The sequence below is a fragment of the Pipra filicauda genome, unplaced genomic scaffold (genome assembly GCF_003945595.2).
Source record: "Pipra filicauda isolate LSUMZ 115617 unplaced genomic scaffold, ASM394559v2 scaffold71_size5581439_pilon, whole genome shotgun sequence".
In the NCBI taxonomy this organism is placed as follows: domain Eukaryota; kingdom Metazoa; phylum Chordata; class Aves; order Passeriformes; family Pipridae; genus Pipra; species Pipra filicauda.
In genome coordinates, this window is record NW_024104887.1 from 1,250,056 (window position 1) to 1,267,439 (window position 17,384).

The following is a 17,384-nucleotide window of genomic DNA, read 5'->3' on the forward strand; positions in this document are numbered from 1 at the left end:
ATGCGTTGTGTATGAATTATATGATATTAAAAGACTAAATTTAAAGCCATGAGCTCTTTCCTGGTGAGAGGTATGGGAACATTCCAGTTAAGAGCATGCTTGTCACTCAGACACAGAGAGAAGCTGCCTGGTATTTTTTTTTTCTTAATATGCAAAATAAGTTCCTCTAGATGGTTTTGCTTTAATCCCTTGCTATCTTTTCCAGATGTTGTGCTTATAACAAGTATTCAAAGTATATGTAACTCCTGCATCAAATAGGAAGTATCTACTGAAGAACAATCATAAACCAGTAAATTTTGTGATGATTTACAGACTTCATTGTCTGACGTGTTCTAGTTTTTGCTTTGTTTTGGAGAATGTTTCTTTCTCTCCTTGGTAGAAGGAAAGTGCCATCTTGTGAATTAGTAGAATGAGTTCCTCTCTTATACGTTCTTCATTCTTCAAAATAAAAAGTCACAAAGGAAATTGGAAAATTGATCATTAGACGTAACAACTGTTAAAAAATGAGACATAAAGCCATGAACCACACGTTTCATCCTTAGCCTTATTTTTAGCTTCAGCTATGGAAAGAGCATTTTCTGGAAACTGATGGAGTTATTGTCATTGAAATGTACAAAGGGTTGTGATGGATTGGGCACTAATACAATTGAAGGCAGAATGTTCTTCCTAGAGGTGTCCTTCCAATCCAACAGAAGCATGTGTGTGGCAGTCCTCTGATGTAGGAAGACAGTGTGAATAGTCTACTGGGACTGTGCAATAGGTTTTTCTTTCCCTAAGGATGAAGAACAACCTTCCTGTTGTGCCTTTTTAGGTGTTGTATGCAGCTAGTGAAACCTTTGAATTCCCAGTTTGCCCAGTGATGCATTTTTAATGTTGAAAAAGAAAGAAAAAAGGAATAAATACGTGAACCGTAATGTTAAAGGAAAGGGTACACGGATAGTCCTGTTGGTTGTGTACAGAGTTAGATGAACCTCCATCTTGTGACTTGTGTGAAACTGAGCTTGATCTTCAGCCTGTGGCACCAGAGAATGGTGGAATTCAGGAGTTTTGGACTATAGAGTGTGATAAGGTTTAGCTTTGAAGCCACCACTTTACAGAGCCATGTCTAGAAATTAGCAGTTACAAATCTGTAAGGAAACAAATAAACAAATTAACCAGGACAAGTGCTGGAAGATCCAGTATGTTTAACAAGAAACAAATGGGATTCTTCATGGATTTAATAACATTTTTTGATCAAATCTTCTCTGCAATTTTTAACAATCAGAATGGGGTCAGCTGGTGCTAGTGATCCTTTCTTTATCCGGTCAGTTTCATTCACCTTTTTGCTGAAGTGTAGCTGTTCCATTTGATCCTGTGTTATTATGTGACAGCATACAAAGCAATCAAATCAAAACAAGCACAGAAACAATGTTCCCCACACTCCCCTGACTAGATATTTGATTTTACATTCCAACTCTGATAGATTGAAGTCTTTTCCTGCCCAGACTTTATTGCTTATTACTAGCTACTAAAATAATACCCTGCCACAGGCCACAAAAATGTTCCCCTATAAGCCACTTCTGAGAACTGCCTTAGCCTTAAAAATAGGAGGGTTTTCCTCGGAGAATCATTCCTACAGAAGGAAGGATCTGCCAGATTTGATTTAGATTCTTGATTTTTTAAAAACAATTTTATCTAATTCTTGTGTTAGTGAGGAGACAGCAGTAAGGCTGACAATAGAAAGCAATGCCATTGGTACTTAGTTAACTAACTATCCCATAAAGTGTAAAGCACTGGCTTCCTTCATCCGGTTTTTGGACCTTTATGTAGTCTTGGGACAAATTTGCATCATAGATAAATCAACAGACTAGAAAGTCACACCCAAATTCAAGTAACAGGAGTGAAAGTATGTATTTAGTGCAGGTAATCTATCAATTTGGGTGGCCCACAATTTAGAGATGGTCTCTATTTCAAATGAAAGCTGACTCCTGATGTGCCATCCAGAATGTTTTTTACAGTTTTGTGTCAACTTGTCTGTACTTGGCATAGACTATGTAGGAAAGAGAGATAGCAAGAGACCACCAAAGCAGCCCGTCAGCACTGTGACCCTGACTCTTGCCGCATTTCCTGTAGATTAAATATCAAGGTGAAATCAGAATTTTTATCTATGCCATCTTCTGAGGTAGGATGTTTTGGGTGAGGTGAATTGCCAAATAGCAGACTGGCAAGGAAGTTTGTAGATCTTCATTTAAGTATTGAGTGAAATTTCCTCGTGGAAATTCTGATGTCAACACTGAGGAAGAGTCTTTGGCTCTGCTGTGAATAGAGGAAGAAACTCTGGGACAGGATAGCCTTCCCTATCTTCATTGATGCTGGTGTATGTACCTGCAGGCTGTGTCCTACAACGGTAAATGGTGAATGCTGCAGTTTGCTGTTAAAAATTGCAAGGGTTTTTGGGGGAGGCATCATTACAGGGAAAGAACAAGCTTGCCTGTAATTACACCAAGGTATTTGACTGGCCTCAGCAGGGTGGCATGGGTGTAACTGAAAGCCTAGAATATCTCATTAAATCTTCTCCTACCTATGGCATTCACCATAGTCATCCCAAGGATCTCAGATGCCGCAGATACAACCATATCCCTAATTACAGGGTAACAGGGCAAGCTGCAGGAGAAAGAAAACAGCCCCAGACCTTTGGCAAATGAACAAACAAGCGTGAGATATTCAATTTACTCCTGAGTCTTGCTCTGCTGTGACACTGACAGGAGATGCATGCTGCCTTTGAGTAAGTGTCACAGGGTGGCCTCCTGCATTGAGGAGCTGCAGTGCAGGCCTCCTGGGAGCATGAAGCTTCTGAGAAGGCATAAGCACACAATTCTTCTTTAAGAAACATTTGAGCCTAATATTTCCTTTTGCAAAAAACTCTTACCTCTAACAAAGGGTTTGGAAAAGCACTTAAAAAATATATGAAGTTCTTACATCATTGCATGAGTTGTGGTTTTAAGGAAAAAAATAAATATGGCAGATAAAATTCTTCTTTGTTTTAAACTGTTGGCTAGCTGGGAAGCATGTGCTTCCCACACAGCAACAAAGAGAGTAGAGGATAAGGGGGTTAGAGCAAACTGAGACAACTATCCTGAAGTGACTGCAGCCCCAGGCAGCCCCTCACAAAAAGGGCATATCCAACAGGGAGCTGAGAATTTGGAAAAAGATGGATCTCTGAGGTAGGAGGGACTAGTTGAGTTTTCAGCACTGAAAATCAAGCATGCCTGATGGGTAAGGTGAGCAGGGAACAGGCTAATTGCTGTCACGCAAAACAAGAAACATCCTAGCAGGTACTGCTAGCAGCACTTCAAAGCAGATGAAAGGAAGTACTTTTCATATGGCATGGAATTAGATTTACGGCACTGCTATTAGCCTTTGGTGGAGACCAGATGTCAGGATACTGCAAGATTTATCTCATTTTTGGGTATCCCAGAGATTCCCATAATGGCCTGCTCAATTCCTGAGAGTAAGAGAGGGAGAGAGAGACTTGTGTATAGCTGTGGATATCTCCTGGTACCTGCAGACAGACTGGTAGCCTTGGCAGCAGTCATGGTGGGTTGTGATCACAAATGGAATAAGCAAAGGAGTTGCTCCTTGACTCAGGAGGCTGGAAACTTCCTTTCCAATTTCACATACAGTAACGGGTAATGTCAGAGTTAAATGGCACACGATATGTCTCTGTACTGTAGAAGAGACATGGGGAGGCTTAAAAGGGTCTTTCCTTCAAAGAAACGAAATACATATATAAGACCAGTACTGACATGAAAAGAATTTCCTTGTTCATTTCCTTGGGAAGTAATTTGAACATGCTATCCTCACTTGTCCTTGAATCTGGTGTTTGCTCTGTATATAGAGATGAACACTTGTAAAGAACAGATTTTATATAGTTACACAGGATATAAGCTATCTACTTACATTTTACTCCTGGTTATTATATCGTTGCATATTTGAGATGTCTCCTTTTAGGATTCCAGAGACATCTACATGCAATGTAAAGTCTTTCACAGCTGAGAAGTTAATGACTGTGTTTAACATGAGTCCTTCTGCTGATGCAAATTGTCCCACCATCCATAAATCTGGGAGTTCATCCTAGAATAAAGTTACCTTGAAAACTTATTGCCTTGCTAAGAAAAACTTTCTTTGATATTAGACACTAGAGCTTTGAATCTGAAGGGATATGCTTCAGGATGGAGATGATATGCTTTGCTCTGTTTCCCTTCCACAGGGATCTTAAATTGTCCCTGCTGTCTCTCTCACAGCCTCAGGCTCCAGGTTGAGTACCTATGTATTGCTGTGCAGGCTGGTCTGTGCTGCATGATGTATTAAGGACTACTACAAGCCCCAGGCCAACCATATCATGTATCAGGAGCCAGAAGAGCTTGGAAATTTTGAGATTTTGTACAAAATGTGGATATTTCAGATGCATTGGAAGGTTATCCTCCCAGGTAACCATGATAACAGGGTGAGGGGCAAGTGAGCGATGAAGTACTGCTTGCTTACAGCTCTTCCTCAGCTTGCTCTTTTGGGGCCCATACCTAATAATGCTGTTCCTTGAGAAATAATACAGTGGTTGTGTGCATTTCCTATTGCATTTGTACATTTCTTTTTCTTTTGATAACTTGTATACAGATGGTTCTCTAGCAATAAGCACGTTTGGACATGAACTAAATAAAAATAGGTAAGCAATTTGATAGAGATAAGTGGAAGTGTCTTATATCAACTTTGCCTGAGCCATTTTGCTCCTCTTTATGTTTACTTGGTAGACTTGCAGAAAAGATAAATATTGCCCTTTTGGTAAGAAATAGTTGGAGATCAAAGTGAAACTGACCTCACGGTTATCTTGGGATTTAACTATTAACCTGTCAGTTTTGGAAGTGGTAAGCCATGTGCAGAGCCTGCTGCTGCTGCTGAGAGAGGAGTTGTTAACTACCCTTACTGAAGAATTTCTTTGTTCACCAAGCTGGGATTTGGTCCTGTCATGTCAGCTGCAGAGACTGTGCCTTGCTTGTTCAGCCCTGGCTCTTGGAATGTGACTAGCTGCTGCACAGCTTGGCATGGCTGTCTCTGTGACCTCTGATCCATGAACAGGGTGTGTGGCCTGTTCTTGGCCCTGGCATTTCAAGAATTTTTTTGATTTTACACAGGTTATTTCATGGCAGAAAACACAAATGCCTTGGCTTTCTATGCGCTTAAAAACGTATTTGTCAGACCTTCCCTCATCTCTCACCGGTGGGAAGGAAATGGTAGCCCCTCTACTTGTTACCTTTCCTTGACTGCCCAGTTTAGACTTGTCAGGAAGTGTGAATGGATATGAGATGAATGAATCTGAATGGGGATTTAGACAACTGGACTTTTCATTGGCAAAAGACTGCGATCATAGTGACACAAGTTCATGGTTCTTCAGAGCATATAGGTGGCAAGCATTTTTTATGGATTAGTAAGCAAAGTGCCAGCCCAGAGAACATTATCCTCTGTAGAGAGGTCATTTCCATCTCTCATGCTTCAAACTGTGAAAGAGCTAAGGGAACACTGGCAAACACAAACAAAAAATGCTTGCAGTTTTGCTCCTAAGTGCTTACATAAGAATTTTGCATGGTGCAAAGTCTTTACTAGGGTATTTATACCAGGAAAGTTTCTGAGACAATACATAGCTTATTGCTGCAGCAATGTAGGCACATGGGAGCTCAACATGGCACCAGCTGTACCAGAAGAAAATGTGAGAGAATTTGCCTTTATCCACTGTGTTTTGCAGCTTAGCTGGAAAAAAAAAAGAAAGCATAAGACCTGGTTGCAGTCACCCAAAAGGCCATTTTTCATTATATAAAGAAACACTGGGGAAAGGGGAGCAGGCTGAGATATCAGATCTGGCAGTATGGACAAATTGGGTCTGGTTGACAGGTAAGGGCATGCTTGGGCTGTGGTGGGAAGGGACTGTGCACCTATTGTAGTCAGGTGGTTGCCAATACAAGTTTAGCTCCTGGTGGTCTTATCTTGATTTGGACTATCAGGGATGCTTTACTCTGTGCCAGGACTAATAACAAATTCTTGGACATGAACACATGTGGATGTTGACAAGCTGGGTTAATTCATGTCCATGAGTAAGTATTGCTCATGTTCTCTGAAAGTTGGGGTTTACCAAAGCCACGGTAGGCTTTGTATAAATACAACCTACCCCACACCCCAAAACAAATGTTTGAATGGTCCTGACGCTCTGGGCATCACTTTGTACTTTCCCAAAAGCAGCAGCATGGCCCCAGGCCACCTACGCAGCTGTCTGGCTGTGACTGACCCAATCCAATCTGCTTTAACAAAAAAACAGGCCTTATCCAGGCAGAGGGCAGGCATCTGGCAGGATTGCAGGATCAGGCCCCAAACCCGGGAAATGAAACACAGCTCAGTTAAAGGCAATGGGAAAACAAAGTCACCTGGAAAGAGTTAGCCATTCAAAGTGGGGGCAGGGGAGAGAGGGGCCAGGGGAAGGGGTGCTGCTTTAATCTTTTCATGATATAAACATTTTGTGACTGAATTAAAGCCCTACTGTTTGGACTGGATGATGTTATGCAATTCTCAGAAACAAGAGCAGCTGGCTGAGGTACAGATACCTCTTAGCAAGCCCTGCAGTGCACAGCACATCATTTACCGGGGCTGTAAAAGAAAGGACGTTTATTAAGGGGCTTGGGAGTGAAATTTGACATGCTGGCTTGGCTTTTAGATGACTGGATTCATTTATAGCTCCTCTGTTTTATTTTCTGCTTAAATAAATAAATAAATAAATAAATAAATAAATGAAGCCCTCTTGCCTGCCTGTCCTAACTGCTTTTTGGCATGCCTTTGGGTAAATCCAGTGCTGAGAGCCTGGGGGTCTTGATGTGAATGTTGCTAACCTTGTGACAATGTGGCTAAGCAGGCAAAGGTCCTGCCAAAATCCACATTCAGGAGGATCCAGAAAAGGAGTACAAGTAATGGAGTTAAAAATCACCTGACTGTTGGGAATTTTCACTCTGAGGAAAAAATGAGAACAAAACAATGTCCTGAGCCCACCAAATAATGTGAATTTTACAAACATTTATTACTATTTCCTGATCCTTCCTCTTCCTGCCTTTTACCCACCTCTTCCTACCAGCTGCGCCATCAGAGTTGCTATTTCTTCCTTGCCTTTGGCTCTTTCTTTCTTTGTGTAATTCAGTGGAGAGAAAAAAAGTAGAAATCAGAGTTTTGGTGGCTGTGTTCTGCCATTTAACCGCAGGACAGATCTCCTTGCTGATGCAGTTGCCAAAATGGACCCTGAGCTCATCCTGGGGTCTTGCCCTATTTTGCTCTGGTGGAAGGTGACACTGGCTGCTCTTACACAGCCTGTCCTGGCTTTCCCACAGCACCTAAGTCTGACAACAATGGCAGTGCATTGATCATTCACCCATAGGTGATGTGGCTGAGAAATAGTTGATGCTATTATTTTTAATACTGTTTTCCAAAGTCATTAAGAAAATTCCCTTTAGAAAATATGCCTCTGGGCATGTCAATGAGCTGTCACTGTTGGGATCTGGGGAGTCCAGCCGTTGTCTCAGGAAATTTCTCATTTAAAAATAAAATAATGTAACCCCTCCCCCGAGGTTATTGCAATAAAAGTATCTACAGCTAAGTACTTAGGCTAAATAGCTAAACTTTAAGTAAAATACTTTTTTAAAATATGCAAGCGTAAGTACTTGAAATGTTAAGGAATTGCATCTGTAACTTCAGTTCTGAAGGTCCTGAAAGTTAACATGGTGGCACAAGGGATAGCAGCAGTTTCAATTCCTCCACGCTTTGGAAATAACACTTTGGAAATGACCTTATTTCCTTATAGGCCAAATTTTATTTAGCCATTCCTCCATGCAGTACTTCCCACAAGAAACATGTGAATGTTTAGCAGCTGTTACTGGATTTTTTTATCCCTGTATCTGGTGTTTTAAGGTTGAATAGCCTGGCCCTTTGCCTTCCCTATGCTGGCGGACAACTCTCAGGCCAGCAGTGTGCCACTAAAGGAAGTACTGTGATCAGTGCTAGTGGGAGGACCTTGGGAAGTGGGATGCAGCTTTCTGGCCTCTCCATAGGCGTGATGCCATGCACAAGCTGGACCAGCCACGGCACTCACTGTGGCTTTGCATGCTGCCTGTGCTATTGTCATTTTCAAAAAGTGTGGTTTTTTTATTCCTGGTTTAAAGATCGTAGCAGATCTTAGGAGAACAGCTAGTACGGAGGAGGACATATGTGCCTGCATGACTGAGTGCTGGTAGTTAGTCACTTTGTATTAACTAAGCTGGGCATGATCTGAGCAGCGGAGTCATCACGTGGGCAGGATCCCAACATTGCACTGAGCAACATGAGAAAAACACCAAGGGCTGCGTTCCACTCTGGGATCTAACGTGCTGGCTTCAGCAGAAGCCATGAGAATGTAACTGCTGCCAGGGGATAGGCCCAAAGTTTAGTATTTCTCCAAATGAAGTATAAAAGTAATTACGAGCTTGGCCTGTAACACTCAGGTCTGAATTCATAACCATCTGGTGCTAATGGCCTGAAGAAAAACTTCAGGCAAAGGTTTCATTTTACTTAATATCCATCAGAAAAGTCCCTGGCCAGTGACTGCAGCTTTACTCGTTAGTGATGGAGGTTCATAGCTGCTGTCTCGCTGAAGTGTAGTACGGTGCAGAAGCTTGATGCTGCTCTGCTTTGACTTTAAGGAAGAGGCACTGAGCACAGTGTGTGTGTGCTGCTTGGAACACACAGAAGAATTAGCAAACTCAATGTAATGTTTATCCTCCCCCCATTTTCACTTCAATGACATTAAATTTAATCTTCCTAAAATAAACCCTGCCCAGGAGTCTACTGAATGACTGTGCTCCTAAGAAGAAAAGGTTTGCATTCTGTAATTAACTCCCAGTGTTACCTATCCATGAGGAAAAGCTGGTTTTAGGCTCTTTGTTAAAACAAATCTCAGTCCCATCCCAGGTCAGAACCGGGTGAAAGGACTATGTGGAAAGCATATATTTTTTCATTCCAACTGAAATTTTGCAAAGCCTTCCTGTCCCAAATATTGGAGTCAGATGTTCTATTTCTGAATAGGGCAGACAGAGACACAGAAGACTGTGACTTGATCAGATATGTTGATAACATACTGATAGAAAAAGTAGCAAACAAGATATCAGGCTTGTCTGACAATTCCAAGAGAAATTCCTCTGCCTACTAAAGTTTCTGTTGGAGACTTTTAGTCATTGCTGTGCAGGCCAGAAGGTGTTACTCACTAAGCATGAGAAATTGGAGTAAGAAATGGCAGAGCTATTCAACTTGCTTTGGTATAGACATTATGGCATCTCTATTAAAAATTTTGGGTCAAAACTCAAATGTTCCAGGTGGGAAATATCTCTTCTCTGCTTTCCTCTATGTGGTCCAAGTACAGCAGCTTGTGAAGACCATCAGAATTGTGATTCTGGATTGAAGTAGGTTTTCAGCAAAAGTGCTTCAGTTGTTATTTCCACCCCACCAAAGAAAAAAAATAAAATTTCTTGAAGACAGGAGAGCGCTTGTCTTTAAACTGCCCAGTAATCCTATTGCCACAAAAGAAGCAATAGCAGTAGAAATGAGAAATCACTTTAAAAATCTACTTTCCTACTGTAATCTCAACTTCTTTAAGTCTTTGCCAGCCATTCCTCCTTAACTCGATGTTAGACTCTCTCCCCTAGGGGCAGCTTGTCACGGCAATGAAAATGTTGCTGTTTGCCCAATCCATGGCAAGTCCTAATCACTGTGATCAGACTGAGGAGTTTGTCTGACCCTTAACCTTCATGGTGTGCGATCACACCGGTGGTCTTCCTTGATGGTTTTGAGCAAATTTTACAGGAGGTCACCCTTGGCAGGGCAGCATGGTAACTTTGGGTATTTGCTGTAAGCTGTTCCATTTGCATGCTACTGATGAGTTTGCCCTTGGTTTTCTTGCACATTACCCCCTCTACATCGAATCGATGTAGAAGTTTCCAGAGGTAAAATTTTGGTCTGTAATGTAACCACTCTGGTCACTTTCTTTCTTCTCCTCATTCCTCTCCCAAAACTCACTGGGAAGCCTGTGCTATTCTTTTCTTTTACTCATGGAGCTGTGGCTTATATCAAGACACACTGGAGAGGGAGCTCCCCCATGCTGGCACCAGCCTCAGCTTTACATTACTGTTCAACTAGCACCTTTTTCTTCTCTTACAGTGTTTGCCAGAATCTTGAAGGCTCCCGAATCCCAAAATATCACCTTTGGTTCTGTGGTGACCTTGCGGTGCACGGCGGCCGGTCTTCCAGTCCCTACTGTCACCTGGCTGGAAAATGGGAAAGCTGTAAGTGCCTCTTTTTCATGCTTTTGGCCCTGGAGCACTGCTAGCAGACAGAAGCACAGCCCAGGGACTAAAATGCAGGGCTGGGAGCCAGCACCAGTGGTTTCTATTTCTGCCTTACTTAGCACCTTGTTGTGCAATCTGGTTGAGTCCACCTCACCTCTCTGCTCCAACTTTCTCTTCTGAAAAACACTCTCCCCCTTCTTCAGGGTGTTGCATGAGTGAATTTTTTAGGATCTGGAAACCCCAGGCTGCAGGGTGGTTTAGACACTCTCAACCTTTCTCCAAGCCAGGGTTTCTAGGACTTTATTGTGGGTTTAAGTGTTTCTGCAGCTATCTTCCCTTTCCGTTTTTCTAGTGTGGTAACAAATATATGGTAAAATTGCTTATTTGAAAAATAACAAAAACCAAGGAGTTAGATAGAGCCAACTGTTTTAAGGTAAAATACCCATGTTTCCACAGCATATTTCCCATGCACATTCTCTTACCACAATTCCGAGTTGAACTTGAGTGAGGCAAAGCAAATATTTTCTTTTCGGCATTTTCTTTTTAGAGAGGATCCAATCTACTTACAAAAGATGTGATACAGCACTGATGTGTTCCTTCTTGCTTTTTCAATTGTAGCTGTTAATACATATGGGTATTTCATCTCATTGAAACATCTCATTGAAAGCACATTTCTACTAACCCTCTGGGAGGTCAGATTGATATCTCTGTCTTCTCAATTAGAAACATAGGTAGAGTGTTTTGCTGGGATGGGTCCAGGGAGACAATTATCACTGTTCTTAGAGTCAGGTCACACCTCTGGGATCCACAGTCAAACATATCTCACTTGAATTACATTTGATGCTTCCTCTCAGTATGAAGATTAAAGCAGGCAATGCTGCTCCTTCCTATTGCTCTTACAAGGTTGATGTACCATGCCCTCCTACTTCAATGAATTCCATATGAGCAGGAAAGACTTGATAAAATCAAGCCCAACTGGCCAAAATTAGCAGGCTCCAAGCTCATTTACCTGGGAATTTCTGATCTGGCCAAAATCACTACATTTGCAGCCCCTTCCATATTGCCAGTTGTGAGATAAAAAAAATCTACTAGATATTTGCAGAAGTGTTGGAGCTATAGCACTTTCTTTGCTCATGACTGCTTTGAAAGTGTGGCAGTGGTTATATTAATCCAGTATCAATGACTTCCAAACTATTTTCTTTTCTTCCTCTGTATAGCAGATGTCCACAAAGTCACCTTGTGCCCTTCCTTGCTAAGGCATGAAGAGGCAAACAATCTACTACAAGAAGTCCTGGAGTAATTAGCCAGATAAATTACATGAGCCAAATTGCGACTGTGGCCCTCTGGAACTGACAAATAATTGCAAAAATATTGCGGAAGTGTGACATAGGAGAGACCTTTAACATTTACTTTTGTCTGTGAACTCAGCTGCTATGAAAGCACGAAAGTAACCCCAGCAGCTTTAGCTCTCTGCCACCTCCATCTATATGCCACATCTTTCTCTGCTAATTTAAATGCTTGTGGCTGTACCTCTTAGATTTTACCTTAGTTTGCTTGTTTGCCCCTTTGTTGGAAATATCACTGTACTGGGCTTTTCACTCTTTTAGGTTTCTGCAGGGTCTATAATGGAAAGTGTCAAGGACAGAGTGGTTGATTCCAGACTGCAGGTGTACGTCACCCGACCTGGCCTGTTCACTTGCCTTGCCACGAACAAACACAGCAAAACTTTTGGAGCTGCAAAAGCAGCAGCAACCATCAGCATTTCAGGTAGGCAGGGAGAGAAGGGGTGATTAATTTTTTACTCTTGCAATCACAGTCTTAGCTTTTCTACTGGGAGAGAAGAAAGGGGCGTGAAGTACTCTGGAGGAAGACGGAAAGCCTTGGAAAGCTGATGGCGTGCGGGGGCTTAAATTTGAGTACAAGTGCATCCCCCACCAGGCTATTTCCTCATATGTTCTTATACTTTGGAGACTGCCACAGCTGTCATTTCCTGAATGTTTGATGCTGTCTTGTACTTTGTGTCCCAGAAGTGCACTTGGTAAATTCATCCATGTGAAGGAAGTCATGGCCATGACCCAGCATTGGTATCACCTAACAGCAAAGTGAAAATAGCTTTGAACAGTTTAGCTTCACAGGGGATTGCATCCAGAAAGCAGGGAGGTTGCTGTCAGAGTAGTATCCCACCCTGTCTGGAGTAATCTCTGCTTCCAGAGACATCTCCTAAATGTGAAAAAGATGTTCCAAAGGGAAGAAATACCAAAGGTCAGAGCTAGCTAGCAACATTGGGCACACAGAGAAAAAGGTGGCATCTTGTGCCTTCCCTCTTTGGACACTCAGGGAGGTATAGTTAGAGGAAAGAGCAATCCCACAGGACATGGGATGATAGCCCTGGTCCTGCTTTTAACCAGGCATGCACCTGTTCTTCTCTCTGTGCCTTAGCTGCTTCTTTGTTGAAAAAATAACCATGCTCTTTCTTACACTGGGCATTGAAACCTAGCAGCAAGCTCTGCCTTGTAAGAGACTCAGCACTTGATGCTGTATTTCACAACTTCCGTACTTTTTGTATTTTTCAACTTCTGCTTTTAGCCCAGGCAAGTCTCTGTCCCACAAATGCAGTGGGGAGGGCAGGTGCTTTGGGCTGGTGGGAGGGGTTGCACTGCTCTCCTCTGGGCTGTCTGTGTTTAGCAGGAGGGGAACAGTTGCCTAGACCTGATCAGGAGTCTGCCTTAGCCTTGTTCCATCTCACAAGAGTCCCAGGGCAGAGGTGTCCTGGTCCTTGGCTGGCACAGCCCAGCTTCCTGTGGCACTGGCAAGCTGGGGGCACTGTCATGTGACAGTGCTGCATCTCCAGCCCTAGTTTCTCTTACCTGTTACAGCTGCTGCCTGAAGTAATGAGTACATGGGTGGTTTAAACAGAGGGTGCTACCTGCTAGTTATGTAGGACCCAAAGGATCAGGGTAAAAATGTGAGTTTAGGGTGCAACAGTCCACTTCAGCTGGCACTGAGTCAACAATGCACTTCCTCTTCCTCATTACTTCTCTCTTTACAGCATCCAGTGTTGCCCAACATTTCTTCCCCACAAGAAGGTACAAAAAAAAGGACAGAATTTAGGTGCATTCTTTTTCAGACAGCTTATGGTTCTCAGACAGATTTCCTATCATGGAAATGCCAACTTATACATCTCAGAGGGAGCAATGAAGTGTCACTGATATCTTTTCCATTTCTTCTTTCTCCTGGTTCATCACAATTCCTGGATTTGGTGCTTCTTGGCAGAGTGGAGGTAAGAATGACTTTCTGTGGCTTTGTGATGAACCAAGGGGATTTGGTTAGTTTGGCTTAAATAAAGGGAGAGGGTTTCCGTATGCCAGTCACGCAGATGAGGTTCACCTGAAGGGTACACTGAGCTCCTTTATAGAGGCATAATTGGAGACTGAGCTCAGGTAGATAAGAATGATTTTCTATCAAGCAAGTGGTGGGTCACACAACAGTAGGGGTGTTTGAAATATAGTAGTGGACAGAATATTTTGTAGTAAATTCTGTTCACAGTTACAGACCCACAACTTCACTTGACCTTATAAACTTACACGGCAAAGCTTAACTGCAAGTTAAACTCCTGTGTATACACAGTCAGTAAATGTAATTTGGTTTGGTGATGACCAGGTTAGGGCAAGAGAAGTTTAAATTTGTTCCAAGCAGTTATGAATGGTAAAGCCACTTATGTGTGATGGGAAATGCACCTCTGCGTAATAATTTTTGAACAATTTAGCTGGATTTTTGTTTTTACCATATTTTTACATGCTGCACTGGCAGATCACTCTGGAAGGAAAAGAGAGGATTAGCTTGGGAGGTGGGCTGGGGGCTTCTGGCCCTCAGAGAAATCAGCATGGCCTGAGAAAGTCTGAGCAGAAGGCTTTGCCAGTCTGCTGACACAGGCCCCCTGCAAAGGCCATCGTCTCCATTACAGGGGCTTGCTAGATTGATTCAGGAAGTCTGTAAGTGATTAAGTGACCACTAGTGATGATGGCAGACCTATGCCTTACACCTGCACCTGTGAAGGTGTCACAGGCATGGGAGCAGTGGTCAAATGCTGAGCCTTTCAGTCCCATAGATGTTCTCAACACTCACTGCACGAAATTCCCTTTCTGTGACAAGGCAATGTGAGAAACACGTTGTTGCTACTTCTCCATTGCAACTTGGTCTGTATCTCCTTGAATGTTTTAGAAAATCAAGGAACCACAGCCTAAGCACTGAGGGCTGTTGTCAGGCAGCTTCTGCAGCCCACTAAAGTCAGCAGCACAGCAGCCTCATGCACACCTGCCCCTGCTTTTGCCTCTTGGACACAGGAAGGTAGCAACTTTCAGATTAAGCACAATGGGTATGATTGGGAAAATGTAAACAACATGAACCCTGAATGCCACAAACAGTTCTATCAGGGTGCTGGGGGCATTGCATCGCTTTGGGGCAACATGCTGTACACCAGGGTGATGTCTTGGGCTGTGAGACTGGTGCAACATGCTGGGGGACACCTGTGTCACATGAAGGCATGTCCATGGAGCCTGGGATGATGCAGGGTGTCACAGCATCACTGCCGTTTTGGTAATATCTCAAGGGGTTGATTCCTTTATTTTTTAGCCAATGTGAAATAGAAAAAAATATAATTTAAAAAAAATTCACATGGAACCCAAAGTATAGCAGCTGAAACAGGGCCAGGGAGTGTCATCTGCAGAGAGCAGCATTTGAAAAGGAGAAATGTGAGCATACTGTGTAATTCCTTGTCCATGTATGTCCAGCTTTCTGAAGAAAAAACAGCAAGAAAACCCAGAGTTAACAATGGGTGATTATTTCAACAGGGGAAAGAAATACAAGGCAAAGAAACAAATAGCTCTGTTGACTGCTCCAAATGGTTGGCATGTTGTGAATTGAACTCCCTGACCCCAGTTACACTGACCAAATGAGCAATGGGGACAGCTGCACCCCGCCCTCCTCCCTTCCCGATTTGGCCATCCCCCACGCACAGGTAGTCTGTTAACCCAGGTTTCCCTCCCATGCTAAGGACACTGTATCCCACAGGCTGCCTAGGCAGAGGGCATCTCCTCACCCACAGACCTTGCTGCTGTTGGGTGACTGTGGAAGCTACAGCTACAGCTGACCTGTGCACTTCCCTTGCCCTGTTGCTCCATTTTCATGGCTGTAGGGAAGAAGGGAGGGATCTCCTAGATGCAAAAATCACAGGAAAGATAAATAAATGGCCCTCAAATGAGCTGGGCCTAGTGTGCTTTTTATTGCTCCTGCATAGCTTTGTCTCCATCCTTTGTGGCAAGAGTTTGCAATGTGGGAGATATGGTTAGGAGAGGAGAAGATGGACCTTGAAGGGAAGAATCAGGAAGAAAAAATTCAGAGACTTGTGTCTTCCTCCTCTCTGTGTCTCCCACCTAAACACATGTGGAAGTGAGGTAGGGTCAGGAGGGGTGCAGGAGCTGAGGAGGGGCAGGCAGGAATTTGATCTGATCTTGTGAAAAATTCCCTGGCACCTGTTGTATTGGACTTTTCTGGCTCTTGCTCATCAAGTCCATCCTAAATTAAACAGTTGTTAGACAGCAGAGCAAAAAACACTGAGTTATAACAGGGCTGCAAAAGGAAGCATGGCTGATACCTACTGCAGGGAAAATAAAATGGTTTCCCATAGGGCCTAGGGAGAGGGTGAGGGGCCATGCTAGGCCATGGTTGTGTTTGATTGCTCAGTCTTTTGCCCAGTTATAAAGTTCACAATACTTGGAAAGATCCTCACTCCTGGAACTCACTAGGGCTCACACCAGGGTACTTTGCAGAATTTTCATTTTTGGAATATATTAGCTGGATTTAGTGATTATAACCGTCTGCTATCTTCTCTGCCCTCTGTTAGCCTTATACATTCTACTTTATTCAGAAACAGAGCCTAGGCATTGTGAGCCTACAGCTATTTAGAGCTGTGAGCTTACTCTATGTGTGTATTCTCTTGTCCTCAACAGCAAACTGTACAAGGGTGATGCAGGTTACTGCAGCACTTACAGAGGTGAGGTGTGCAGTGCTATCTTGGCGAAGAATGCTCTTGTTTTCTTCAACTCCTCCTATGCTGACCCAGAGGAGACCCAAGAGCTGCTTGTGCACACTGCCTGGACTGAACTGAAAATGGTGAGTTCATTCTGCCAACCGGCTGCTGAGTCTCTGCTGTGTAACTACATCTTCCAGGAGTGCAATCCCTCCGGAGCTGGGCCAGCTCCAAAACCAGTGTGCAGGTAAATGAAGAAAAAAATGCTCATATTTCACTTTCATTTCATGGGGATGTGTAGGCAGCTGTGGAGTGGTGAGGGACTGACCAGGCTTGCAGTAGCATTAAGTGAAGTTGGGCCCTCTAGCTTTGCATAGGTTTTCCCTTTGCTTTCTTCTCTGTACACCCAGAGATGACTGATTCAGCTCTGTCTGTGCTCATTGCTAGGGTACGGACTGAATTCCAGGCCCAGACCTTTGTATTATATCAAGCATTTAGTGGACAGTGTTGAAAAGAAGTATCCATTTGAATGACACAGTTTGTTTAAATAATTAACATGTTGTTATCAGTTAAATCTTCCTATGTCAGTCTGTACTTACTATTACTATCAAAAGTAATTGTTTATTTAGAACTTTGACTAAATACAGCCCCAGACTATGCAATAAATCTGGCCAAGGCAATCATTTAGCACCTTGTACTAAGACAAAGATGGAACAAAAAAAGACAACATCAGAGATATTGACACTGTAATTGTACCTACTAAACCAAAACTCCAGTCTGGCTCTTATATCCTTCCATATGCAGAGAAATGTCCATTGAAACTGGGCTGACAGGGACCCTGAGGAGTCCAAAGCATCTCTCACTAATCCACTGCTGACAGATATCTGTGCACACATCCCAGTGGCAGAGACACTGCTCCCTCCTCATGCAACCTCCTGAGCAGTCCTTCCCTCATTCCTTGTCCTCCCACCACGGCC

At 43.1% G+C, this 17,384-nt stretch overlaps 1 protein-coding gene across 1 annotated transcript in view; it reads left to right on the forward strand.

The window, feature by feature from the left end:
- Positions 1-16,731, forward strand: part of MUSK (muscle associated receptor tyrosine kinase) — a 30,075-nt gene extending 13,344 nt beyond the window's left edge. The window contains exons 6-9 of the mRNA XM_027710297.2: positions 10,252-10,376; positions 11,987-12,146; positions 13,653-13,659; positions 16,388-16,731. Coding sequence (XP_027566098.1) covers positions 10,252-10,376; positions 11,987-12,146; positions 13,653-13,659; positions 16,388-16,658 — 563 coding nt within the window. The 3' untranslated portion in view covers positions 16,659-16,731. The remainder of the gene's footprint in view (positions 1-10,251; positions 10,377-11,986; positions 12,147-13,652; positions 13,660-16,387) is intronic.
- Positions 16,732-17,384: the final 653 nt, after the last annotated feature.